The sequence below is a fragment of the Podarcis melisellensis genome (genome assembly GCF_964234715.1).
Source record: "Podarcis melisellensis genome assembly, chromosome: 1".
In the NCBI taxonomy this organism is placed as follows: domain Eukaryota; kingdom Metazoa; phylum Chordata; class Lepidosauria; order Squamata; family Lacertidae; genus Podarcis; species Podarcis melisellensis.
The window spans coordinates 134,612,014-134,638,665 of NC_138528.1; the positions used below are offsets into that span (position 1 = coordinate 134,612,014).

General features: G+C 42.2%; 1 protein-coding gene across 37 annotated transcripts in view; it reads right to left on the bottom strand.

Annotated features, from left to right (window-relative positions):
* Window positions 1-595: 595 nt before the first annotated feature.
* The window catches only part of MAP2 (microtubule associated protein 2), a 278,632-nt gene continuing 252,575 nt past the window's right edge, over window positions 596-26,652 (bottom strand). For 27 of the 37 annotated variants that reach the window (XM_081898568.1, XM_081898601.1, XM_081898598.1 and 24 more), the window contains 7 exons: window positions 23,442-23,621; window positions 22,305-22,458; window positions 17,902-18,245; window positions 5,833-5,925; window positions 4,573-4,654; window positions 3,434-3,546; window positions 596-972 (listed from right to left, as the gene is read on the bottom strand). In XM_081898568.1, the coding sequence (XP_081754694.1) occupies window positions 757-972; window positions 3,434-3,546; window positions 4,573-4,654; window positions 5,833-5,925; window positions 17,902-18,245; window positions 22,305-22,458; window positions 23,442-23,621 (1,182 nt within the window). In that variant the 3' untranslated portion in view covers window positions 596-756. The remainder of the gene's footprint in view (window positions 973-3,433; window positions 3,547-4,572; window positions 4,655-5,832; window positions 5,926-17,901; window positions 18,246-22,304; window positions 22,459-23,441; window positions 23,622-26,652) is intronic. The other 10 variants (XM_081898597.1, XM_081898596.1, XM_081898585.1 and 7 more) reach the window with 3 other exon arrangements.

The window sequence follows — 26,652 nt, forward strand, 5'->3', positions numbered from 1 at the left end:
TAACCAACATTCTAATCAGACACAATTCCATTGCTTATTTTCAGTAGCTGCTTTTAGAAAAGAAAAATGCCACTTCCCCAGTACAGTTCATATGATTCCCCCCCACTACTTTCTTTAATTATTAGTTAAATAATTTATTGGAATCAGCTATACACCGACATAATTATCCAAGTTCAACAACGTTAATAACTTAATTGACTCTTTCTTCTACCCATTTATATAAAATAACCCAACCCTGCACACCCCGTTTTGAAGCTTTGACATCTTTATTTGCCCTTCTGCCTGGTATTCAGACTCTCCAGTTTAATTTAACCTGTTAGTAAATTACAATGGGAGATGTTCCTTAATTCCATCCTTCAACAAAATGGTAAAACGAGCAACTCAAGGTATTTAACAAGGCTCCTCAAAAAGTGGTAGATGGATGGCCTTTAGGCACATGAAAGGTAAAAATGCATTGTATCATAGTACAGTACTCCATGCAAGACAGGGCAGAGCTACAATTATTGTCCAATGTAATATACTGCAATTGTACCCACATAAAAGCCAGTGTCTTCCTGCTGTAAATGGAAATCAGGCCAATTTCTGCATCTATATATAACTTTCCCCCAGTTTTTATTTTATGGTTACTACAGTCTTGGGATGTGACTTAATTTTAGACATGGTAAAGAATGAATGTTAACACCTGCTCAGAGCCCATTCCTGGCAAGAGCTCATGCCTAAATATTATTACTTCAAACACTGCTAAATGAAGCAAATTCATAAGCCCTGCTTAGCTAGGGCTGCAGTGACATCTTCAGCGAGAGTAGCAAGCTGAGGAGATTCAAGCAGGTTGATGCTTCCAGAGGATGAGACGTTGCTGAGCCTCCGTGGAGAAGCCACGCTGGATCTGCCTGGTGACTGCGTGATGATCTCAGCTCCATGGTCTACCCGGGCCTTAGCATGTTCTCGGAAATTTAGCTTCTGGCTGTCAATCTGTACAAAGAAAGCAGGCTCACTAAAGAAAACGCAGCAACTGCAGACATGTGAAGCTCCCCAAAGAAAGAGTGTCAATTTAATAAATATTATTTTAATTTACCATGAAAGGGCTATGGATTTTTTACTTCAGCAGAGCCCCTCAAATTCACTTCAATTTTTCCCCAAGTCAATTCCCCCCCCCCCATAATATATTGCATTAATCTTATCAAAATAATATTAACTTCCATGGAGGACATGTGGCTTGCCATGTGAAAAGGATCTAGGAGTCTTAGAAGACCACAAGTACAACGTGAATCAGAAGACCACAAGTACAACGTGATGCAGCAGCAAAAAAATACCGGTACTTATCCTACTCTAGGTTGCACCAACAAAAGTCTAGTGTCCAGATCAAGTGAACTCATAGTACTGCTCTATTCTGCCCTGGTTGGACCACACCTGGAGTACTGTGTCAAGTTCTGGGCACCACAATTTAAGGAGGATATTGACAATCTGGAACATGAGCAAATGATAAAGTGTCTGGAAATCAAGCCTTAGGAGGAATGGTTGAGGGAGTTGAATATGTTTAGCTTGGATAAGAGGATGCTGAGAGAAGATATGATAGCCACCTTCAAATATCTAAAGGGCTGGAAGATGGAGCAAGCCTGTTTTCTCCTGCTCTGGAGGGTAGGACCCAAATCAATGAATTAAAGTTACAGTGGTGCCTCGCAAGACGAAATTAATCCGTTCCGTGAGGCTCTTCGTATAGCAGTTTTTTCATTTTGCGAAGCAAGCCCATTGACAGCTTAGCGGATTAGCGCTACAGCTGTCAAGCGGCTTCCAGCGATCAGCTGTTAAGCGGCTTATCAGCGGAACAGCTGATAAGCGGCTTTTCGGCTTAAGAAAAGGGCGAAAAAAGCGGAAAAAACCCGCGGGGGGATGCAAGATTTTTTTCGTCTTGCGAAGCAACCCCATAGGGGAATTCGTTTTGCGAAGCGCCTCCAAAACGGAAAACCCTTTCGTCTAGCGGGTTTTTCGTCTTGCGAGGCGTTCGTCTTGCGGGGCACCACTGTATAGGAAAGGAGATTCTGACTAAACATCATAAGACCGTCTCAACAGTGGAACAGACTCACAGGAGAGGTGTTAGGAAGGCTATCTGTCCTGTATGCTTTAGCTGAGATTCCTGCATTGCAGGGGGTTGGGTTAAATGACCCTCGGGGTCCCTTCCAGCTCTACAATTCCATGACTCTAATTTCATAGACGTTTGCCTGAGCAGCTCCTCTTCAGCTGGACTTCATTGGGAATTTGTAGATGGGCAAACCCCTGTAAGAAATTTCACTGACCTTATTAAAATAATGTGAACTCCCTTCATATTTAATGCCATTCTGAGTACACTTTACTTTTACTTTTTTTCCTAGGCAACTTTACTCCTCTACTTAAAGAGAAAGAAGTTTGTAAAGATACAAAATAAATAAGGATAAAATGTTTTCTTTGGAAAGAACTGAAGGCTGTGCACACACAATTCCTTTAACCCCCACCCCCCAAAAATCCTTGTTGCCAAACATTAACTATAGGAATTACAGCTTTCTCTTTCTCACCTCTCTTTATTTCCCAGCTGGCAAAATCCAAGACATAACTAGGTACGTTAAGGTACAACAGTTTGCAGCTTCATCTATAATACTGGATATATCCATAATCATTGTTGTTGTTATAATTATTATTTATTAAATTTGTATACCTCTCTTCATCTGAAGATCACAGGGTTGTTCACAACATAAAATTACAGAATTGTTTGTTTGGGTTGAACCCCAAGTCATATATATACATTTATGAGTATACCCCAGTATAATTGTATGCACTAAGTTTTATATAATACATTTCATATTAAAGCAGCAAAGCAATTTGACCTTTGATAAAGTAAGTAGAAGGGCATATATTCAAATTTCCCATGAATGCCTGGTTTTTCCACACACAAAAGTTTTTTTTTGGGGGGGGGACCCTCAACAGTCTTATTCCATGGATTCAAGATTCATGCGGATTGTACACCTCTACTCCTGCAACTCTACTCAGTTATGATGTGGTTGAGGATGTGAAGTGAGTGGTGGAGCTGATACCTGCTGTCCCACCTCAGGCTATCATACTCTAGTGTATATATGACATGGCTGACCACAACACCGGATGAATCCTCAGTCCTCACAGGTATTTCTGCCTTCCCTAAGAGAAGCCCCACCTCAGCCCCTGGGCCTGCTTGCTGCCATTAGAGCTAACCTTCCCAGATTGATAAATTCCTGGGCTCAAAAGACAAATTGTGCAGTGCCTATGTAATAAAGAATAAACAGGCTGGTGATAAAGGTTTGGATCACAACTAACTTGTCCTGCTGATTTCAGTAGAACCACTTAGTCTGGATATCCAGGGTATTCACAAGCAACTGGATGATGCACAGAATGAATGTTTCAGTAAGTAGAAGTGACAGCGCCTTACCTTGATATTGCCTCCTCCAGGTACATGGTGAGCGTTGTCAAGCGAGCCAACCTTGGCATGGGCCTTTTCTTTAAAATCCAGTTTCACGCTCTCAATTTTCACTCGCCCTCCACCTAGATGTTATGGGAGGAAAATTAAGTCGGAAAATACAGCAAGACTCTCCAACTGTGACTGAAGCACTTTTCAACACACATACTTTCCTCCTTAACAATGATCATGACATGCTGAGCCAAACTTTGCTGTGGCTGCTATGCTGTGCTCAGTGGAAAGGCTTGGAGAGAAGTACAATCTCCCATCCAGGAGCCAGCTCATTTGTGCAGTCCTGGTAAGCATAGTTTGGCTTTCCATGATGTGCAGATCAGGCCATTCATTGTGTGGGCAGCTGGCACTGTGTACTTCAGAATGAGAAATCATTTGTAATGGCTTTCAATTAGGGAGAGATAATCATGTATGCAAGTGCCTAATGTCAAAACTGGAATAAGCTAATGCTCCTCTGTGAACTTTTAGTGTCAGGGGTTTGGAAAAGAAACCAAAACTTTACATGGAAGCACACCACAACAGAAACCAAGGTTAATCATTGCATAATGGACGGAGAGTGTTAAGACTATATAAAACACTTCAACAGAAGAATCCTTCTGGGTTTGGGGAAGAAGACCTGAGGGTGCATGAACTGTGACTAGGGAAGGAAGTGGCATGAGGTTTTTTTGCCTTCCCTTAATCTCCCTGCTCCATTTTCCTTTCCACTGCTTACCCAGGATCAGGAATGGGAGTAGCTCCAAAACCATATTAACACAATAATATGCATATTAAATGGATGGCCTCTATAACCTAGTAAGTGGTACATGAGATTAGCAAAAGAAAATACCATGGGAAATATGCAAACCCACAGCAGAGGAGCTATAGGGAGGGACAGCCATCTTCTTCGTTTCACATTTATCTGGCAGTGGCAGTGGAGGTGTTTTTCTGGAGGCTTCCTTCACTCTCAAATGTGGCAATGACAACACCCCAGATGACAGGGACCCCAGGAAATGTAATTTTCCTACAGTGCCGGAGTACTTATTATGGACATCAGGTACCCTGGAAAATCCGTGTTTTGCAAAATTCTCTCTCTCCCCCCCCCCCAAGAATTTCCATCTTACCTGGCCTGTGACGGATATTCTTTAGTGAGCCACATTTTGAAGTCACATGACTTAAGTCTATCTTCTTGGTTACGATCTGCACCTGTTAAAAATATACAAAAATATATCTTGGGAATGAGAAAATAAAACCTAGAAATGAATGTGCCTTGACTTTGAAAGATACTGTAAGAAAATAGATGATTAGTAGTATACAATCATGCCACAAAGGAGGGAAACACCCAGATTAATACAGCAAGCTTCCCATTTGAACCTAGCAGAACCATGTTAAAGGTTTTTCATTAGTAAAGTGAAGGCTGTAAATCAGGAAGGTGAGTGAAGTTCTTTCCTAAGTTTTTTCATGTGAAAGAAAGTTTGTTTCAGTGCTGTGTGCTGAGAACTGTATGACATATTTCTATTTCCTTTTTGCACAGAGTTCCAGGATTGCTTTCTGTGGTTTAACTGGATTTCTGATTGGAATATTTTTCAGTGCTCCTGTAGCTACATAAGGACACTTCCACCTTTCTAAGGCCCGATTTGGTCTCACTAACCTATGTTATCCTCTAAGAGAAAAACTACAGATGTGCCTGAAGCATAAACTGGCATGTTTCCTTACAATGTTCCTGGCATTTGGGGGTGCTACTACAGATATTGCCTTAGATATGTGATAGACTTAAGGTTCATTCACCCTTTTGGACCCACCATGAAATGAGATGGTGCAAATGGGTCAAGCATATCTGGAAATTATATGGCTCACGAGTTGGCTCTGATTCTACTAGGCCTTCAGTGTGAAATGAAGTCACACAATGGTGGGTCTACAACAGCTATATTCCCCTATTCTTGCTAAGCCACCTGGCTGCCACCTGTTCAGGAAACACTACCATGTGTTAAGGACATATTGCTAGCCTTACCTCCAGATTGCTAAGCAAGCGCAACTCTTATGTTTGTATCCTTAATATTTTCTCACATTTTCAGCCCTGTAAGGACTGGGATTTCTTTTTTTTATAAGGCCTTGAATAGTTGTGGATTTCAGTTGGCTGAGTCAGTGTCTTGTGGAGGAGAGTGCTTTGACTGAGACTGGGAAATTTGCTGTGGTCTGTGAGGAAGGATGGAGATACCCACCACTCAACACACAATGCTGAACACATCACTAGACCAAGGTGTCTGTGAAACATTAGCAAGAAGGGAAAGAGTGCTTGGTAGGAAGACACAAAGGACTAGGCTGTGCAGAGGAGGGTCACCAAAGTGGCCCAGGGTACCTTGCCAGGCGCCATCTTTACTTACATTTCCTCCCCCTGCTGAATGTGTGATGTTATCCTTGGAACCACATCTGGATTGAATATCGCTAAAATCAATCTTCTTGCTTAAAATCCTAACCTAAAAGGAATCGGAGGTTAACTTACTATAAAAAGTGTTAACGTTGGTATGCAAAGCTCCCAACAAAGTCCTGTCTGCTGCAGTGGAGGGGGCCGTTTGCTTTACAAGTTATGCTCTAATCATGAGTCAAAGTTGTTTAAGAATGCCTTGACCTTTCTATCCTGTTTCTCTCCAGCTGCCTGCATGGCAAAACAAAACCATTTCTTCAAGATTCTGAGAGGCAGGTGACTTTTCTATAGCAGCAGCTAGTTAAGTGCCCATCTGTGTGAAGATAGAAGGCCTATAGCCTCTAAGCTACTGTAATGGGGCAAGGGACTAGTAGGCTCCTGAAAAGTGCAAGCAGTGCACTGAATGCTGGCTCAATATATTAAATATCAGCTTGGATTTCCATTATGAGGTTTTCAGTGGCACATACAACAAAATGCAAAGGCTGCAGCTCATGAGAGAAGTACAGTGGTACCTCGGGTTACATACGCTTCATGTTACAGACTCCGCTAACCCAGAAATAGTACCTCGGGTTAAGAACTTTGGTTCAGGTTGAGAACAGAAATCGCACGGCGGTGGCGCGGCAGCAGCAGCGGGAGGCCCCATTAGCTAAAGTGGTACCTCAGGTTAAGAACAGTTTCAGGTTAAGAACGGACCTCCGGCACAAATTAAGTACGTAACCAGAGGTACCACTGTAGTCAGTATGAATACTTTCTTGGTAGCGGACTTCCGGTCTACTGCGGAGGACAATGGCAATGTGCTAAGTGTTGTCCACAACATGGAGCGGACAGAAAGGTGTGAAGGGTGGCGCTAGAGCTCAGCGCACCCCAACCCCCCCCCAGAAGAGTGGGGACCCGAGGGCTCCAGCAGAGTGGAAAAACTCGCCCCCTGAACATCTCCCAGCTGCCGCTGTGCGCGTGGGAGGGAAGGGGCTTGAGTTCGCTCTCAACTCCAACACAGCCTGCTGCCGAAGCTATGATTTGTCACCAGAAGCAGCAGATCTTCCAATTAGAGGTAAATGTGAAATAAAACATTTAAAATTAAAAATTAGAGGCTAAAAAGTTTATTTGGCGAAACGAAAGCAAAACAGGAAGTCAGCTTCTGATTTCTGTGGATGAGCTCTGCAAAGGGAATTTTTTTGTGAATGGGACACAGAGACTGCCTACAGCAACGGAGAGTTGAAACATTTAACTCTAATGAATATATATTAGCTATCAAGTAACCTATTGGATTATAAAGTTAAAAACCCACTGACAGCTGGAGGAATTTGAACAGTATTTTAAAAATTGGTGGAGCAGAAGAGGAAAAGGGGAAAGAAAGGGAGCTACCAGGGGACTCTCAGCATTTCTGTGGGGTAGCCACAGAAAGTGGAAAGAGCCTGGAACAGCTTCCAAAGTAACTTCAATACTCCAAGAGATTGAAAGAGCTTGCCAAGAAAGATCTGTTGATTGAAACTCCAGCACGTTTGTGAATTAAACAACAAGACAAAATGCCATGGGATTACATATAAGAAATAAAATGGAGATATAAATTCTGGAACTATTGCAAGTCACCACTGTTTGAGACAATTACAAGTAGATAAGTACAAATTAAAGAATAACCTTGTTTTTAAAGACATAAATCTGAAACTGAACTGGCGTAACATCTTTTTGCTTTATGGACTTTTAAATTACTTTTTTATTTTTTCTTCTTATTTTTTTGCCCTTTTAATTGTACATTTTAGATCTCCTGATTTATTGGATGTTTTCATTTCTCTCTGCCTTTTTTGTTATATGACTGTATGATTTGCTGTTGTGGGGAGGGAGAAGGCAGACAAAAGGGAAAGGGAAACTGGAAAGAGTCTGGGAGGGGGGAAACAACCTTATGGCTGGATAGAGCCGGAACTTGCAAGTGTGACCTTGAACAACTCAAAACACACTGGGAACCAACTGATAAGACATGTTGGGTAAGGAGGGAACAACAACCAGGAAAGTGGCAGCTGCAGCTGCGGTGGCCGCTAGAAGGGCTAGTGTGCGAGGAGAAACGGGAGATAAAGGGGAGAGAGAGCAAACACATTTTCTTGCACAGCAACTTTAGGAATTCAGGAAAGAAATGGTTCAATCAATGCAAGAATTTACAAAACAGGTTCACAGTGACATGGAAAAATCCAATCAAACATTGATTGAACAAGTGCACAGGGATATTGAAAATTTGAAGAGTCTTGAAAGAGCAATTTGGGATATTGGGAGACAAGGTCAACAAATTGGAAACCAAAGTAGACAAACTAGAAAAAGTTAAAAGAGGAGGCAGGAGAATTAAGAGAGAAACAAAAAGGGTTGATGGGAACTGTGGAAGGGGTTCAAGGGAAGCAGAATGAATTGTAGGACCAGATCCTCCTCTTGCAGCTAAGGGAAAGAGACAGGACATTATGAATTAGAGGCCTTCCAGAATCTGACACAGAGCCAAATTTGGAGACATTTGTTACACAGACAATCTCAGAATGGATGGGAGAAAGTAAAGACTGGTTGGATGGACTTTCAGAGAGCTGTTTCAAAATTAGATTGTGCGAAAGTCGAGAACAGATGCAGCCAGGAGATGTTTTATTAACATTAGTAACAAAAAGAGTGAAGGATGCAATCCTTCAGAACAGCTTTGGAAAAAATCTCGTGGTTGCCGGACAGAAAGTAGACATTTTTAGGGAGATCCCACCTGAAAAGGAGATATAGGCTAACATCAGAGTTTCAGGTGAGAGAGTTCTTTGACAAATACAGGAGAGACTTAGATTCCAAACAAGGCAGGGGAGACCCTTGAGCTGAACAAAAAGAGGCCTTGGAGCAGTTAGCATTGGAAGGCACTATACCAGAAAAAACAGATATTGCAACTGACTCTGACAATGGCCAATCTTAAAATACTGAGCTGGAATGTGAATGGATTGAACTGTAAAGCCAAATGCAAACAGATTGAGCATGTAATAGCAAAATAGAAATTAGACATAATTTGCCTCCAAGAGACACATATTGCAAAAAAGGGGGTCTTAATTAGCAAAAAAAAAAAAAAAAAAGTATGGATTTCATTTCATCAGATAAAACAAAAAAAGAGAGGAGGGTTTTTTTACATTAATCCTGTACTTGAACCCAGAGCGGAGAAACGCAGCTGTCCCGGGGCGATTTTAAAATGCTCCCGGACGGCTTTTGAAGGCCGGCGGGGGGCAAAAGTCTTTGCTCCCCCCTGCCTGCCTTCCCGGGAGAGCGGAGAAACGCAGCGCGTTTCTCCGCTATCCCGGACGGCTTTTGAAGGCAGGCGGGGGGGAGCAAAGACTTTCGCCCCCCGCCGGCCTTCAGAAAAGGTCCTGGACCTCTTCTGAAGGCTGGCGGGGGGCGAAAGTCTTTGCTCCCCCCCCGCCTGCCTTCCCGGGGGATTTAAAATCGCCCCGGGACAGCGGAGAAGTCCTCCGCTGTCCGGGGCGATCTTAAAAAGCTGAAGGAAATTGGAGTAGGATTTGTTAAATATTCTTCAGATTTGTATAGACAAGGGAAAGAAAAAACATTCAAGATAGAAGAGTATATCAGAAGTAGTAACATGCCACATATAAAGGATGAACAAAGGAAGATTTTTAATACCCAAGAACTGCTAGAGGCAATAAAAGGCTCTAAAAATGGCAAGTCACCAGGCCCGGATGGACTTACGGCAAAATATAATAAAAAATTAAGTGAACAGCTAGTTCACTGAAAGATGTCATGAATGAGATACTGAACACAGGTGAAATTCCAGAAACATGGAAAGAGGCCTATATTACAGTAATTCCAAAACAAGACGCAGACTTGCTGCAAATCAAAAATTACAGACCTATCTCTTTGTTAAACAACGATTACAAACTGTTTGCAAACTTAGAATCATAGAATCACAGAATCATAGAATCATAGAGTTGGAAGAGACCACAAGGGCCATCTAGTCCAACCCCCTGCCAAGCAGGAAACACCATCAGAGCACTCCTGACATATGGTTGTCAAGACTCTGCTTAAAGACCTCCAAAGAAGGAGACTCCACCACACTCCTTGGCAGCAAATTCCACTGTCGAACAGCTCTTACTGTCAGGAAGTTCTTCCTAATGTTTAGGTGGAATCTTCTTTCTTGTAGTTTGGATCTACTGATCCGTGTCCGCTTCTCTGGAGCAGCAGAAAACAACCTTTCTCCCTCCTCTATGTGACATCCTTTATATATTTGAACATGGCTATCATATCACCCCTTAACCTTCTCTTCTCCAGGCTAAACATGCCCAGCTCCCTTAGCCGTTCCTCATAAGGCATCGTTTCCAGGCCTTTGACCATTTTGGTTGCCCTCCTCTGGACACGTTCCAGTTTGTCAGTGTCCTTCTTGAACTGTGGTGCCCAGAACTGGACACAGTACTCCAGGTGAGGTCTGACCAGAGCAGAATACAGTGGCACTATTACTTCCCTTGATCTAGATGCTATACTCCTATTGATGCAGCCCAGAATTGCATTGGCTTTTTTAGCTGCCGCGTCACACTGTTGGCTCATGTCAAGTTTGTGGTCAACCACTAAAAGGTAGGTTTATTACAAATGCTTTACCACTGACCCATGGCCTTTCCTCCCCAATAATCTGAAGTAGAAATTTGCCCTTCTTAATAACAATGCAACAGTGGCATTGCAACATCTATATTTTCAGGCAACACAGATGTGAAATAATAAAAGTGCCATAAACTAAAATGGAAATGTTGAATGTGAAAGACTGTGCTGTGGTACTCTTCTCATATATGCAGTCATTTGTAACTGCAGTGGTTTATCATATGTGGCTATTGTCTTGTCACTAGCAAATGTCTGTTCTGAGGTTTTTGTATCCTTTCTTTTATGGATGGAGATTAATCATAGAATCATAGAACAGTAGAGTTGGAAGGGACCTTGAGGGTCATTGAATCCAACCCCTTGCGAACTTAACAGCTGATGCCTGGAATGGCCAAGGCAACTGTCATAAGATTTTTGAATAGTTGTGTATGTTATTTTAGGTGATTTGGTTATTTTTAAAACCTTGACAGGAGAGCACTGACCCTCAAACATGAACCCTGGATCTAATTCCTGGAGAAGTGTGAGTCAGATGGATAACAAAAACCCCTTCCCAATTTCTGTCCAGCCTGCCTGTTGCCAGCAGCGAGGAATCGGCAACACCTCTGAGCAGTGGTCAGGAGGAAGAAGTTGCTCCACAAATGCAGATTCAAGGGGCACAGAAAGTCCAAACTGCTGCAAGGTCTTGTGAAAGCCTGATTTAGAAATACAGTGCCCCTTGATTTAGAAATACAGCAAGCTCTTCAACTGGTATGGCAGAGGCACACAGGAAAGGTTCTTTTCCATCTCAGCTCCGACCTACGAGTCTGAATGAAACCTGCGTCATTCAGGCCTTTATCTCCTCATTTTCATCTGGACAGGAATTCTTGCTGGCCAAGGGCTTGGCCTACATCAGGCCCAGTTGTTGGCCAACTGCAGCCCTTGGAGTCACCACACCCACAAATTTATCGTTAGATGCTCCATTTTGTCTCACATCCTGTTCCATAGCCTGAAATCCATTTTTACAGCATAGTTCCCTAGCGTTTGATTCTTACCTGCTCCTGTAAAAGAACTCACCCTAAAGTATCAAAGTTCATAAAGAGCTTATTTAAAAGCTTTCCAGCTTTTGCACCCTATTCTCAATTCTCAGCTGACTTCTCAGCAGAATCCAGTGCATCTCCTGCACCTGCAACTAGAGCCAGAAGCAGTAGCAGCCATCGCCTGGGGGTTGGGGGAGTCCTGGCCTGTGAGGGGCTTAACATCAAGCTGCTTCAGCAACCTTTCTGGATCAAGATTATTTCTTTGGGCACCTGCTGTGGCTCAGAGATTCAGGAGCACAGTGGTGGCTGGAACATCTGAGGACTTGCAGGGAGAGGTGGAAGGTTCTAGCACCTTTGTTACCTCTGTGCTTCCTAAATCCGCCACTGGAGCCAGAATCTGTGAGGGTCAGGGGCTATAGCAGTTTCTCAGTGAGAGACAAACACCCGAATTTTTCAACTGCCAGTTCAAGGCCTGGAGTTTTCAGTTGCAGAGTGGCAGCTGGAGAACTAGGGAAGAGAAAACCTTTGTACACTTTTGCTAATAACTAGTGCACTATGGTCTATCTCTTGCATTTTAATGATACTGCAAGCCACCCTGCACTTTATTCTTAGACCATATACTCCAATCCAGTTAAGCCTTCAAAACATTCTACTATATAAAACCAATGCTGGGGGGTGGGTGGGGGGAATGCAGTGTTTTTTTTCCTCCTGTGCTTCTTTCACTAGGTTACGTCCTTCCTGTGCTCATGACATCTTATGCAACTGGAGTTATGAGGCTGATTATATGCAATTTCCTGAAAGGTTTATGAAAATTCATGTATACCTCAGAGGCTACTATCCTCTGCATACGTGTGCATAACTTTCAATGATAATTCAGTCCCTAGGGGACCAATTCTGCCATCTTTCTTCACTCCAAATTCCCTTTGAAGTATATAGGACATGACACAGGCAGTGGAACTTTTAAGTTTACTATGCACATAGAAAAAACCCATTAGATAGATAGATAGATAGATAGATAGATAGATAGATAGATAGATAGATAAGACTGCAGCAGTGCAGGCAAGGAAGTCTGGGCTGAACCCCCAGGCATAGGCCCCAGTCATTATACAGATAGACTATATTTCTAAAGCTTCTGAAAAGATTTAGTTAATCACACTCAATTGGTTTCCTGAAGTCTGGTTTGACCAGGTAAAAGTGTAATCCCCTGGGAAGTGCCCAGTTCACATCTCACCTCAACTACAAAGCCACCTCTTGGGCTTTGCAATATGGGAATTATAAAACTGACCTCCTTAACAGATCTTGCAGGTCTTGGTGACAGTGTATTGTTAGCATCGTGTTTCTATGTGGTCTTTCCTTCAGGAAGCTCAATGGCATTAGGCTGTGAAAAGGTGCCTGGCCCAAGGTCAACTAGTGAGTTTTGTAGCTTCCTGAGGGCTTTGAACTTGGGCCTCCCAGCACTATTAACAACGACACCGCCATGGCTCTTTGTGAAATGCTTTGGGCACTGATATGTGCCCAATAACTGCTAAGTATTATTATTGTTCATTTCAAATGACAGGTCCATTTCCATTCCACTCCAGCTGTAAACTGAAAGTTGCTCAGGGAGAGTAGGGTGGCTTCAAAGGTTAAGGTACTACAAGATTCTATGTTCAGTCTTCAACATCTGCCATTCAAAGGATCAGGGAGCAGGTGATGTGAAAGGCCTCTGCCTGACACTCTGCAGGATTTTGTCCTGGCCTTTGAACTGAACTGAACACCCTAGAGAACCAAAGCCAGGCTACACGAACCATAGACTGATACAAATCCATATATTCTAATCTCTTGCTTGAGGGACATCAATGGCAACTGAGCGTATCACTTGTACCAGATAAGTCCCTCACATATCCCAAGCCAAAGGAAACATCATGCTAAAAGACCAACTAGATGTTATGCTAAGATGACATCAGCAACCATCTCCCTACATGATACAGTGGTGCCTCGCAAGACGAAAATAATTCGTTCCGCGAGTCTCTTCATCTAGCGGTTTTTTCGTCTTGCGAAGCACGGCCATTAGCGGTTTAGCGCTATTAGCGGCTATTAGCGGCTTAGCAAAAGGGGGGGAGGGAAAAAACTCGCAAGAACTCGCAAGACGTTTTCGTCTTGCGAAGCAACCCCATAGGGAAATTCGTCTTGCGAAGCACCTCAAAAACGGAAAACTCTTTCGTCTAGCGAGTTTTTCGTCTTGCCAGGCATTCGTCTTGCGGGGCACCACTGTATTCTGTCTTTCCCAAACTCCACAGCACATCATTGGCTGCTGCTGAGGAGTGGGAAACACAAAGCACTGTGATGTCAGGGTACAGCTAAGTTCCACAAGCCATTGTTATAGAGGAAGACAGTGCAGCTAAATGCACAGTTGCTGTTTTCAGCAGTAACTGCACGTCTTGATTCTTAAAAATCCAGGGTTCATTCTCACATTGGCAATCCTTTGAACACATTTTTGGCCACTTCTGAAAACCTGTGGATATGTGTTGTTGCTGTGATTAATATGAGAATCTGGGTCTGAGGAAGACCTGGTGTTGTAGCATCTTCTTTGGCAGTGTCAGCTGCCTTGTAGCCAATTCTCTGTACTAATATGAAAGCGTTTGCAGATTGGCAGGCACTGGTGTCATTTACACTACCAGATGGAGAGATAGGCGATATCTTTTATAATAGGGAAAGTGTTCTTTTCGCCACACAAGTTTGTACAGCACAGTTTTTGCTACTGTCCTGTTAACATATGAAGGGCAATCCTCATAACAGATCCCCATAGTGGGATTTGTTATCTCTAGAGGTTTTGCTTAGCTCACAGATCTCTCAATGAAAATAAGCATATTCCACTGATGGGATACATTTTCTTCTTTGGAATTAGTAGTGCACTGAGACACATCTCTTCATTTCCATAACTAGGAGGGGTGGGAGGGAAATAAAGATAAAATAAGGCTTGGCACACGTTGCAAAAATTCCCAATTACATTCCTTGGGACATCTTGCAAATCATTCATGCCACCAGGTTGCTTCTGAATGCCCTTCCCTGCAGTGTTTTCTGTTCCTGACGGATAGCATGCTAAATTACTTCTGAAACGTATCAGACATGCCCAAGAGCAAGCAGCCTTAAAATTTTGCCAAGAATTGAATATTTTTACCCAGCAACCCCTTAAGAAGGAAAACAGGCAATTCTCTCCTGTTTAAGATCACAAGATGTACAGCCTCCTTGGCTTTTAGCCCCATATAAAACCAATTAAAAACTTCTGGAGGCACAAATTGTAAGCTTGGCTGCAATGCCACAGTGTGAGGTACGATTCCCCAAGGAGACGAGTGAAGGTGCAAGATTCTCTTTGGTCTCTGCTGTCCCATTTTACTTGCTATATACAAAGTCGCAATAGTCATGCTCAGCTGAATCACATAGTTCGCCTTTTGCTGAGGTGTACGACTGCAGGATACTGGAGTAGGGTCTGATTGGTTTTTGAATACAACATTATCTGCATGAAGATAGCTAGGATGTCAGAGTGACGAGGGCAATGCCAACTGTCCTAGGGCATGGGATTTTAATGCTGGGGACCATTCAAACAGGCAATCGTCAACTCACACTCTCAAGTGATGCACAATCCAGCAAGAGGTAAACCATGTGATTTGGATGGTAATATAGTCTGGCTCTGAGCAAGGAGATATTTCCTACTATGTAACAGTGGCAGCTTAGAAATTGTCTCTCTCTTTCCCATTATGTGAGTTACAGCCAGCCAATGTAAGCAGGATTCCCTGTCCAGGGGATAAAGGGAACTTAAAGCAACCTACTGTTACGGATTTATATGCCACTATACTTAAGTACATCTGCCTGTTTTGTCACAAAGCACAATGTGAAAAATGCTCCCATCAAGTTCTGTTAGAGAGGATCATTATCATAAAGTTTGAAATCTCATCTTCAGGTGGTATCTTCCGCTTGTTAAAAAAATGTGGCAGAAGTGGTTGGGTGGGTAAAGCCATGATTTTAAATGGATTTGTTAGCTGATGAGTTTCTAATGAGACCTTTACAACTCTGTATTTCTACTTTGATTTATTTAACATTCAGACACCTCCTGCTGCTCTCTGTGTAAGCACCTCCAGAGCATGGTGCTGTCACAGTGCGACTCTGCTCCCCAGGACAGCTGCAAGCCAAGGATGGACTCTCAGCTACTAGGTTAACAGATGCCTCCGGTAAAAGGAGAAAATCTATCTCCAAATGACACTTTAGGGCCGGATATCAGTAATTTTCCTGCCATACTTGCTTATGTTCAGGGTTTTCCGCTCCTTCCTCCTCCTGGAGTTATTACACTCAGCATGGCAATTTAAGCTCAGGTTATGAAACTCCAGCTGCCTTCTATTTGTTTCCATAAACTGACTTGCATAAAGCAGACTGTAGAAAGCAGTTCATCCCAACAGCTACAAGAGCCCCAGCCAGAAATGATATAGGATAAGTAAAACTGAGGTATTGCTACTACATCCTTCTGGGTTGGACTTACTTTCTAGAAAAGGGATGACAGAGGTTCAAGTCTTCCCGGAAATAAAATGGTGTGGCCTTGAAGGCTTCCCCTCTAACCTGTAGTTACTCAATGCCAACGTGGAAGATGCACTCTGTACTCAACCATGTATAGAGGACCTCAGTGAGAACTAGGCTATGGTGTCATAGGCACCCTGCTAATGGTGAGAGGAGACTTAGGGCGGGTCTACTTTCTATTTGTCCCAGGCCTAGAAAGCATGGGGCTGAGTGGTTTTGCCTTTGCTGCACCACTTTCCCCTGTAAACCTGCTCTTTAATGCTTAATTGGTGAGAATACTTGGGGGAGCCAGTTGTCATGATGCCAGAGCTTTTAGACACAGGGAAAACTCTCAGAATCATCATATCCTCACACACGTCTCTTTGGCCTTCCCCTGCACATTCAAGCACTATGCACGCTCCTTTGTTGCTGGGGTTGTTTCTTGGCAGTATGAGGGAATGATAGACATCCCACACCCAGGGCAATTTTGGAGGCTTGTTCCACCCTCCTGCCACTTTTTCTACAAGAATACAAGGTCTCTATTATTGGAAGAATCTACTTTCCAGCCCTCCACATTTAGGTGTTTAGAATCCCCACACATGAACATCCCACTATTCCTGTTCCATGAGGCTCACACAGTGGTAGTAACAAGCAGAACCCCTTTGAAGCAGGCAAGTCCAGGCAAAGTCTACCCAAAGCAGTCAGGAGCCTGAGCTATTGATCATGCTACATCTGTAGAGAGCTGCGGCTTCATGTAGGCTAGCAAGAGCCAACTTGGCTCTGCTTCCTTGTGGAAGTGCCTATGCTGACTTAAAAGGCCTTTGTCGATCTTGTAGTCACTGATTTGTATGCTGCGGAGCAGACGTGGATACTACTCAGGACTCAGCTTTCCCACTTTCCTCAGACTTGGAGGGTTATAGCCTTACTCTGGGAAGGGTCAGATTGTGCCTCCATTCCCCTTTTTGTACCTTACACAGTGTAGTATGAGGGGCCAGATGCAGGGATCATGACACATTTTACAAATAGATAAACAGATATTGCTACCATATAGAACCACATGCAAGTTTCATGGAGAAGCACAGTGATCTGGAATGGATCCTGGCTAATCCTGCCCATTCTCAAAACAAAAAAAAATCCTTCCAGTAGCACCTGCCCATTCTGTCACCTTTCCTTCAATGCAAGTCATTTTCAGCAACTGTGTTTTCGCACAGTATTAAAACACAAAATACTAAAACATAAAAGTTTGATCTAATAAAGAATGCAATTTACCTATTGAGCAATCCTAATCATTTTTACTTGAGAGTTCCCACAGTTTGCAGTGGACCTTACTCACTAGTAAGTATGTATGTTTAGGATTGGAGTCTGAATTATTGGGGTGCACTGCACTTTACAACTGCAGTTGTAACTGACCTATCCACATTTCATTAAAATAATATTATATTATTGAACATTTATTTGCTTTCCTTGACTGGGCTTTCTAAGGCTCTGTTTTGTAAATACACCAGGTAGCTGCTCCTCTTATCTGGCCCTTGCCTTAATACAAAAATATTCTGATGGCATGTAACAAATATATATAACAAACATTTTTTCATTCGGAAGCACTTCAATGATATAAAAAAGATAAAATTATAGTTTTGAAAATATGTTTGTTCAGTCCACAAAAAGCAGCAGTAGTACATTTGATAAAAACATACCCCCCCTCTCCAAAAAAGCCCTAACCTAAAAAGGCTTTGTTAAAACCCCAGAACTGACAAGTTTCCATCCCTCTTGGTAAGGAGATTTGTATCTACCTTCTCCACTCCAGGCTTTTACTCCTCTGAGACCCTGCATTCTGCTTCCAGTGATAATGCCTTAAACATTGGCTGTTATTGGAACAGAAGCCTTACCTGTCCCCCTTTAGGCTGATATCTGATGTTCTCTGTTGACCCAATTTTGGACCTGACATTCTTGAGATCAGGGAGAGGCTGGTTAATGAGCCGTAGTTGCTTCGGGGTAGCTGGAGATTTTGGAGGTGTGCGTATGATGGCAACTTTCTTCTCAGTGGACACCAGAATACCAGATTTGGGAGTACCTGGTGTATGGGGGGTTCTGGGGTAGCTGGGGGTCCCAGGAGTGCCCGGGGTACGGGAGGAATAGCTAGGTGGTGTCCCAGGAGTTATGGCGGTGGAACCCGGTGTAGTTGGGGTTGATGTGCCACTCTTTCCTGTCCGGCTTCGAATAGGCTCTGATCCTGTATTGGGGAAAAATTAAACCATGTTGCTGATATTTTCATGGAGCAGAGGACATCTATCTTATATTTCATGAGGACACCTTGCAGATTATTCACTCTGCCGTGTTTCTGAAGGTCATAAAGAAACGTGAGAATGAGCAATAACTTGCTAAATGAGAGCACTGTGATATTCAAATCAGTTAATGTTCAAAGAAGGTAATTTAAAACCAACAAGGTTAGAGATACTAAAATAATTATTGCATGGTTCGTAGATCACAGGCTTACGGAGAAATCTATTATAAAAGAATAGACGTATTATTGCTGACCTGAATATTTTGCAGACATATGGTACCATCCTGTGTGGGACTGCATCACCCCTGCTTCCCCATTTTTCCTAGCTTGCTTTACCTGCCTGCCTGCCTGCCTGCCTGCTTACCTACCCATCTATGGGTTTTGAATGTTTGTGTCATTTGTACTGATACTGTTTTAGTGATTTAGTTGTATTTGTATATTCTGGCTGGTAAATTCTACTGAATTCCCTCATTTTTTGTATTATTATTTAATATCATAGAGATACAGTGGTACCTTGGTTCTCAAACGCCTTGGTACTAAAACAACTTGGAACCGAAAGACCGCAAACCTGGAAGTAAGTCTTCAGGTTTGAAAACTTTTCTCGGAAGCTGAACGTGCTCTCTTTGACTGTTACAATTCCGTTTTAAGTGCCACACTTCCGTTTTGAGTGTTAAGCTGAGATCTGTCTGTTTTCGCTATTTATTGTGTTTTTGGTTTTGCAGCTCTTTTTGGTTTTGTTTTTGTGACTGTGTAGAACCCAGTTCAGCTGCTGATTGATTGATATTGGTTGATTATGTGACTGCAGTACATTGTTTATTGCTTTCATTTTATGGATTAATGGTCTCATTAGATAGTAAAATTCATGTAAAATTGCTGTTTTAGGGATTGTTTTTAAAACGGATTAATCCATTTTGCATTATTTTCTATGGGAAAGCTTGCCTTGGTTTTGGAGTGCCTTGGTTTTGGAATGGACTTCCGGAATGGATTAAGTTTGAGATCACCTTACCTCACATGTGCCTACTCAACCACTTTGATCAATGAAATTTGCACGACTACAGGTGCCACATAGTACTTGTTCAGCACCTGTAAGACCTCGATCATTTAGTGCAGCAGCACCTGCACTTTGGAACTCCCTGCCTATTGAGATCAAGCAGACGCCTTCACTGTACTATTTTTGAGACATATTCAAAACATTATTGCACAAACAAGCCCACCCAGGTTATTAGAAAGGGCTCACCCATGCTTCTACTTATCCAAGTGGTTTTCTCCTTGTCCCGCTCCTTCCCCAGGGAAAACCTGCTCTTTAGTGATAAATCGGAATAAACAACAATCTGGGGCGGAAACCTTCAGATTTCCCCTGCATAAAGCAGAGGTTGTGTGGATAACCCATAGTTGAGGTAATTTTAACCTGTTTTAGTATTTTAGTATTTTAACACTTCTATGTTTTAAAGTGTGGTTATAATTTTTTCTTGATTTTATGGTTTTATCTTTTTTTGTAAACCACTTTGAGGTTTTTTTACAATTAAGTGGTGTATAAATTTTATGAAATAACTAAATAATATATTAATATATTTTTAAAGACTATCTACCTCTCTATCTCTTGCGAATTCAACAAGAATGTGGCCTAAGTAGATCTTAAACTCCTTACAAGGTTAACTTAATATCCTCAAAGGAATATAAATAAGAACCTAACTTCTTCTCAGAGTAGAGTCACTGAAATTAATTTGTTAGTCATAGCCATTCATTTCTATAGGTCTACTCTGACTAAAACTTGGTTGAAAATAAAGGATGTTTCCCCACTCTTCACTACTAAATAATCATTATACACGCACTAGTATTTACAAGGTTTCTAACAGCAGGACTGAACATTTTCTTGTGTCTTATTCTTACACCAATACACTACAAACACGCTCCAACTTTCAGTAAACAATTGTCTGATCTCCCTCCTTTTAATTATCTTAGTTAATTTAACCATATTTACTGACTCCCATGTCCTCATAATTCACTTGTCCAATGTGGGCATTCATTGTTGCTTTTCCAGGTTAAAACAAATTCTCTTATATGTATTATATTTGGTTGATGGGTGGCCTAGAAATGGAAATTAACAGGATGCTTTAGCTGACTTACCAAAATCTGCTAGTAATGTAAAACACAAAAATAATCTGCTGTGGGGGAAACGGAGGAAGCTATCAAAGCAATAAAACAGAGATGAAGAATTCTAGATTTTTTTTTTGGGGGGGGGGACTTGAGCTCCCATCAACCCCAGGCAGAGGAGCCAATGGTATAGGATGGTGGGAGTAGTAGTTGGGCAATAGGTTATCCATCCTTGATACGAGATTGCTTGGATGGCAGTATGTAAGATATCCCTGCTTATGTACAAGCAGTACTTTGATTCCTGTGCCGCAGCAAGGTTTGTAGGTCTGCGTATTTTTCAATGAATCTTCACTTTAGTTAATGAGAGTAAATAGCACAGAAAAGGAAAAGGAATGTTTTTCTAAAGCTCTTTTGCTTAAGGCAACTGAACAACTTTACCAAAATGGATCTGTTTTAAAACATGTTGACCATAACTCTGTTATGAGAGCAGAAATGCAAGTGAGTAAAATAATGCCAATGTCATTTTAGCATGTATTTAGCAAGAGGCTAAGGGACGCGGGTGGCACTGTGGGTTAAACCACAGAGCCTAGGGCATGCCGATCAGAAGGTCGGCAGTTCAAATCCCCGCAAAGGGGTGAGCTCGGTCCCTGCTCCTGCCAACCTAGCAGTTTGAAAGCACGAAGTGCAAGTAGATAAATAGCGGGAAGGAAAACAGTGTTTCCATGTGCTGCTCTGGTTTGCCAGAAGCGGCTTAGTCATGCTGGCCACGTGACCCAGAAGCTGAATACCAGCTCCCTTGGCCAATAAAGCGAGATGAGCGCTGCTACCCCAGAGTCAACTGCGACTGGACCTAATTGTCAGGGGTCCCTTTACCTTTAAGAAGAGGCTGCAAATTCAGTTACTCCAAGCTATGCAGCTCAATTCAGTGCATGTTTCCTAAAAAGCAAGTCCCACTTTGTGAAATGGAACTTCCAAGTCATTATTAACACTTAACAGGTATATCGTTGTACACCTGCAATCCCAAGCACATTCACCAGGAATAAACTAATGGCATTTACTTATTCAGATTTTCGCCTACTTCACCCTATGTTACCTCCTTAACTCACTTTATTCTCACAGCAATACAGAAAACCAATCTAGCATCTATTTCCAGGTCCATACACTATGGAGCAGGTGGAGCAACAGGGGTCTCTCCCCCCCCCCCCAACAGTTTATGTAGCTTTCCCTGACGGAATGCACACATGCAGATGGAGACTACGCCTGCGTGGAAACTTCCTCTGCTCACCCCCTTTCAATCTGCTTCTGGTTCTGGGACACAGTGGTGCAGGAGAGGGTGAAGCACCGGTCCTTCACTTGCCTGACCTGCCTCTTCCTCCTCTTCTCCCAACCCATCCTGTGCTCTACCCTCCAGTGCTGAAGCATCCCCTGCCTCTGATTCTTGCCTTCTGACTGGTACAGGTCCTCACAAGCCACTGCCTTCCAATCCCAAGTCAGACTCCAGCCCCCGTTTTCCCGGTGCACACTTGCCAGCGTCCTGCCAGTCCCTGACGTGATGAAAGGGATGGGATGGTGGATAGGTTGTAGGTGGTTCAGTATTAAGCTAAGGGGCATTCTGGGGTGTTGGTGTAAATGAGTGGAGAGAATGTTCATGAGAAATGTTGTGTGTTAGGGAAACCAGGATGCTGAGCAAGAGCTTTGGGGTAAGAGTAGAGGGGGATATGAGAGTGTGTAAATTGTATGTACAAAACTCTGGCGACCAGCATATATTTTTTCTGTTGCAATTTGTAAATAGTATAAGAGGGTGTGTTATACTGTATCATTTTGATATGCACAGAGACCTCAAGAGATTCACACAAAGTGCACCTGCAGGCTAAAGAAAATGTGGAGGGGGAGTTAGAGGGTACAGAAACCTACTAGTGGTCCGTCGCATTGATGAAGAGATGGTGCTGTTCAGGGAGAAAGAATTTTCATCTCGTTCTCTGTCTCCTGACAGGCCCCTCCGGGTGGGTAGAATAGAGGAAGGTCTTGGTAAAGAGGAACGCTTTTCTGGACTCTTGGTTACACCGTCCTAGGAGAAACAATAGAACTTGGGTTTTTTTACTTTTAATTTTTTAAAAAACGGGTAAAATGCAGTTGTTGTGATGACATTTAATTTTCCAGCAGTTTCTCCCCAGCAAGAGCTTCAAACTATGTCAAGGTAAGGAAGATTAGATCAAGCCTAGACAGATTAACTTCCAGCCCCCATGCACCTAGAGGTGAGATTATTACCTCCAGAGGGGATCCAACATGGATTTAACTTTGCTTACAGCATACCAAAGTGAGATGATACAGGCAAAACTGAGTAATTTGGCAGGCAGGGGTAGGGGAGCATAGCTGATTTTAGTTTGGCTATGAGTACACTAGTATCAGTCTCAAGTCTGCAGCGAAAAGTCAAAAGGACACCCCCACCTGTAATATTTAGGCCTCATCCTATTGTAGTCTTATGGCAAAAAGCTTATTAGGTTTGTGAACTTTGGTTTGAACCAACTAACAGTTTTTAAGAGTGGTTAAAGTGGTATGACAGAGACATCACTGCCTTTTTGCGTGCATGCATTTCTTTGGCAACAGTTGCCCTTAATCAAACGGTGCTTGCGTGTTTTTGAGAAAAAAATGTTTTAAAATGTTTTAAAGTTTGCAAAACTTGCTTACCCGAGACAATAATAACTGAACACACTACCTCCAGCACTGAAAAGTATAATGTTTCTCCAGCCTAAATTGGATTTATAATGGATGGATTCCTAGGGTTTTAATCAAACCCTGGGAAGGGAAGCATTCCAGTTCAGGATAGGAGCTAATTATGGGTCCTGTAATAAGAAAGGCAATATCTGACAGTGTTTTTTCCTGAATTCAACAGGGGGAAGTTTGTTCACTCCTGCTCTACAGCTCTTTTGTCAGTGTGAACTATTTGTGTTCAGGAGAAGGGCAAGGGGAAGAGAGTGTAAGCAAACAGATCAGAATCCACCTCTGGCCCTTTCTTTGCTATCACTGACTACATTTACTCTGCTGCCTTACCTGAGCATCTGTTTTTGAATATGGCAAGCAGTCTCTTGGGCCTGCGGAAGAGGGCCTGGCAAAATAATTGTCTGCATCAAGCAAAGCTTTTTTAGTAGAAGTTAATGAGCAAGCTGAGCTGGGTCTTGGAGGAAGCAATGCTCTAACCTTTGAGGCAGGAATCTTTGACAAAGAAGACGTCTAGTCATGAGAAAACAAACAGAAGGAACACAACGTGAACATGGACAATGGTGTAAACAGAAAATGCATGCAATATGGGAAACAAACTGCAAAACAAAACTTCTTTTTAAAAAATCACCATGTGTGCATATCCTAAGGTACACATGTATAAATGAGGCTGTTTTATTGCTTTTTTTTATTGCAAAGTAATGTGAATAAAGAGATTGGGAATATTTTTCAGATTTCAAACATGATCTTTTACTGTTGTTCATAAGCATAAGATATGGTCAGGCCACTGGTTCATCTAAGGCTGTCCACTTTGCCGGGCAGTGGCTTTCCATGGCTTAGGATTATCTCAGCTCCGCTATCTGAGAGATCTCCAAGTGTCCTGATTTTCCAGGGACAGTCCTGGAATTACAAAAGCCACCCAAGCTTCTGATTTGATCTCAGAATGTCCCTATTTTCCCTGCTAGAGCATGAGCCAGCGCTTAATCTGAGCAATGGTGAAGCATCCCGTGGCCCCTCCTGAAAAGCAGGTGAGGAGGAGAAGAGGCTGCAGCCGCCAAGGCCCAGCCTCAGGTGACATGCCGGCTCTGAGGGGCAGACAGAGGGCAGGGCTGCCCAGGGCAGGAAGAAAAAGGAAGCAGAGCAGAGTGCAAGGAGTCTTGATATGGGGGGTCAAGGAGGGTCACTTGGGGGAGAGTGAGAACTGCCCCTATTTTCATCTGAGGAATGTTGGAGGGTATGTAAGAAGAGTCTGTACCAAAGGCTGAAGTTGGGCATTCAAAGCAAATGCTCCACCTACTGGGCCACAGTCTTCCTCCAGGCCCAGGCTGATAAAAAACTTTATTACTAATGATTGTAACATTTAGTATCAAGTTATTGTTATCTTCAGGATGCCCAAATTGCTAGAAGCTGCATCAGAAATACGTGTGTGTGTGTGTGTTTGTTTTTTAAATATGGACAAGATGTGACAACCTAACATACAAACCACTTTGGGTGTGGACACTGATTTTTAATATGTAAAAATGTAAATAAATGAAGTGTTTCTGCTTTTTAGTGCCAAAATGGATTAAATTTCATATTTTCTAGTTTAACTCAATTTTGCTTTAGGCCTACTAAATAAAAGCTGATAAAATTTGAAAGAACTCCCTTGCCGTGGATGAAATGCTGATTAATTTTTTAAAACTTTTCGATTTTCCTGTCAAAATTCCTACTAGGTATTATTTTCTTTATGTCAATGACAGAACACTTCTGTTGGTAGAAATCTGAAGATATTGGACAATGACGATGACAGAATTTGAGAATGTAAATGCAAAAACTGAAAATGTATACACATCTACAGATGAAATGACAAATACTAAAGACCAAGTCTTAAAGAAACAACAGCAGCAAAACTGTTATCCACCACCAGAGTCATCAAGTAGAATCCCATTTCAGTTTTATGTATCTATATCTATATATAGACACCACTTTAAACATGCTGTGTTTTTGCAAATGCAAAATGCAGGTACAGCTCATTTCCTCATTGCTGCAAATGCAGAACGCAGGTCCGGCTCATTTCCACCCAGCCATCCACAGAAGAAGAGATGTGTATGCAGTCATGTATGTACATTTTTAAAAAATCTGATTCCATTGAGATCCCAATATGAAATTTTGCAGGTAGCTTTTGAAATATTAAATAATCAATACATTTTTGGAATTTTTAAATCATACTAATTTTTAAAAAGATGGAGCCAGCTTGTTTTCTCCTGCTCTGAAGGGTAAGACTCAAACCATGGATTCAAGTTACAAGAAAGGAGATTCCAACTAAACATAAGGAAGAACCTTCTGAAGGCAAGAACTGTTTGACAGTGGAACGGACTCTCTCAGAAGGTTGTGGGCTCTCTTTCCTTGGAGGTTTTTAAGCAGAGGTTGGATGGTCATCTGTCAGGGATGTTTTAGCTGAGATTCCTGCATTGCAATGGGTTGGACTAGTTGAACCTTCCAACTCTATGATTCTATAGAAAGCCATATGATGTTTTCTGACCTGTTCGGGGAAGTTTTTAATGTGTGACATCTTAGTGTATTTTTTGTCTTTGTGGAAGCCGCCCAGAGTGGCTGGGGAAACCCAGCCAGATGGGCGGGGTACAAATAATAAATTATTATTATTATTATTATTATTATTATTATTATTATTATTATGAAGAAGTGGCTTTGTTAAGCCTTAATAGCTAAGAGCGAAAGATGGGGCCTGCCCTCCACGACTTGATCCCCTTTCGGAGCAATTTAAGGCAAAGAGACTTTGTCCCCCTTTAGAGCCATGTAAGGCACCGCAACTTTTGGCAGCAATTCTGTACATTAATTATATGTTAATTATGCATTGTTAATTGGTACCTTGGCAGTCTCTGTGGTCCAAAAGCCCAATAATTTGTTTCAACATGACTGAACATGAGCATAATTTAATATGTTCTAGAAAGTTGTGACCTTTAAATAAGGTGTCCAAAGTTTAGTTAAACACACACACACACACACACACACACACACACACACACACACAGGACCAAACCTTTAAAGGGGGCAGAGCAGCCATGTTTCTTTATTCACAGGTCTGTCCTATTTACACACAAGGGAGAAATGGTGAGGTAGGCCTAATTTTTCTAACTAAAGGAGCATGTAGGACGGTCTGAATGTTGTCTCTTCTGTCATCAGGTTTTTTAAATAAAACTTTGGGGACTCAGGGGAATTATATATATTACTACTGAGATACTCGCGCACCTCAAAATAGAAGGGGTGTCAACTACAGGTGATATCCAAGTAACTCATGCTCAGAGTAAACCCATTAAAATCAATAAACTTAAGTCAGTTGATTTCAATGGATACATTCTGAGTGTGACTAATGTTAGCTAACACCTCTATTTTTGGACAATGAATTGCAAAGTGTATATTTTCTTTTAACAATTCAGCAAAATGACACAAGCGAGAACTTTCATTAACATTGCTCCATTGAGTCATCAATTTATCATAAATCTGGCTCTGGCTCTAAGCATTTAACAATATTGATTCTTAATGG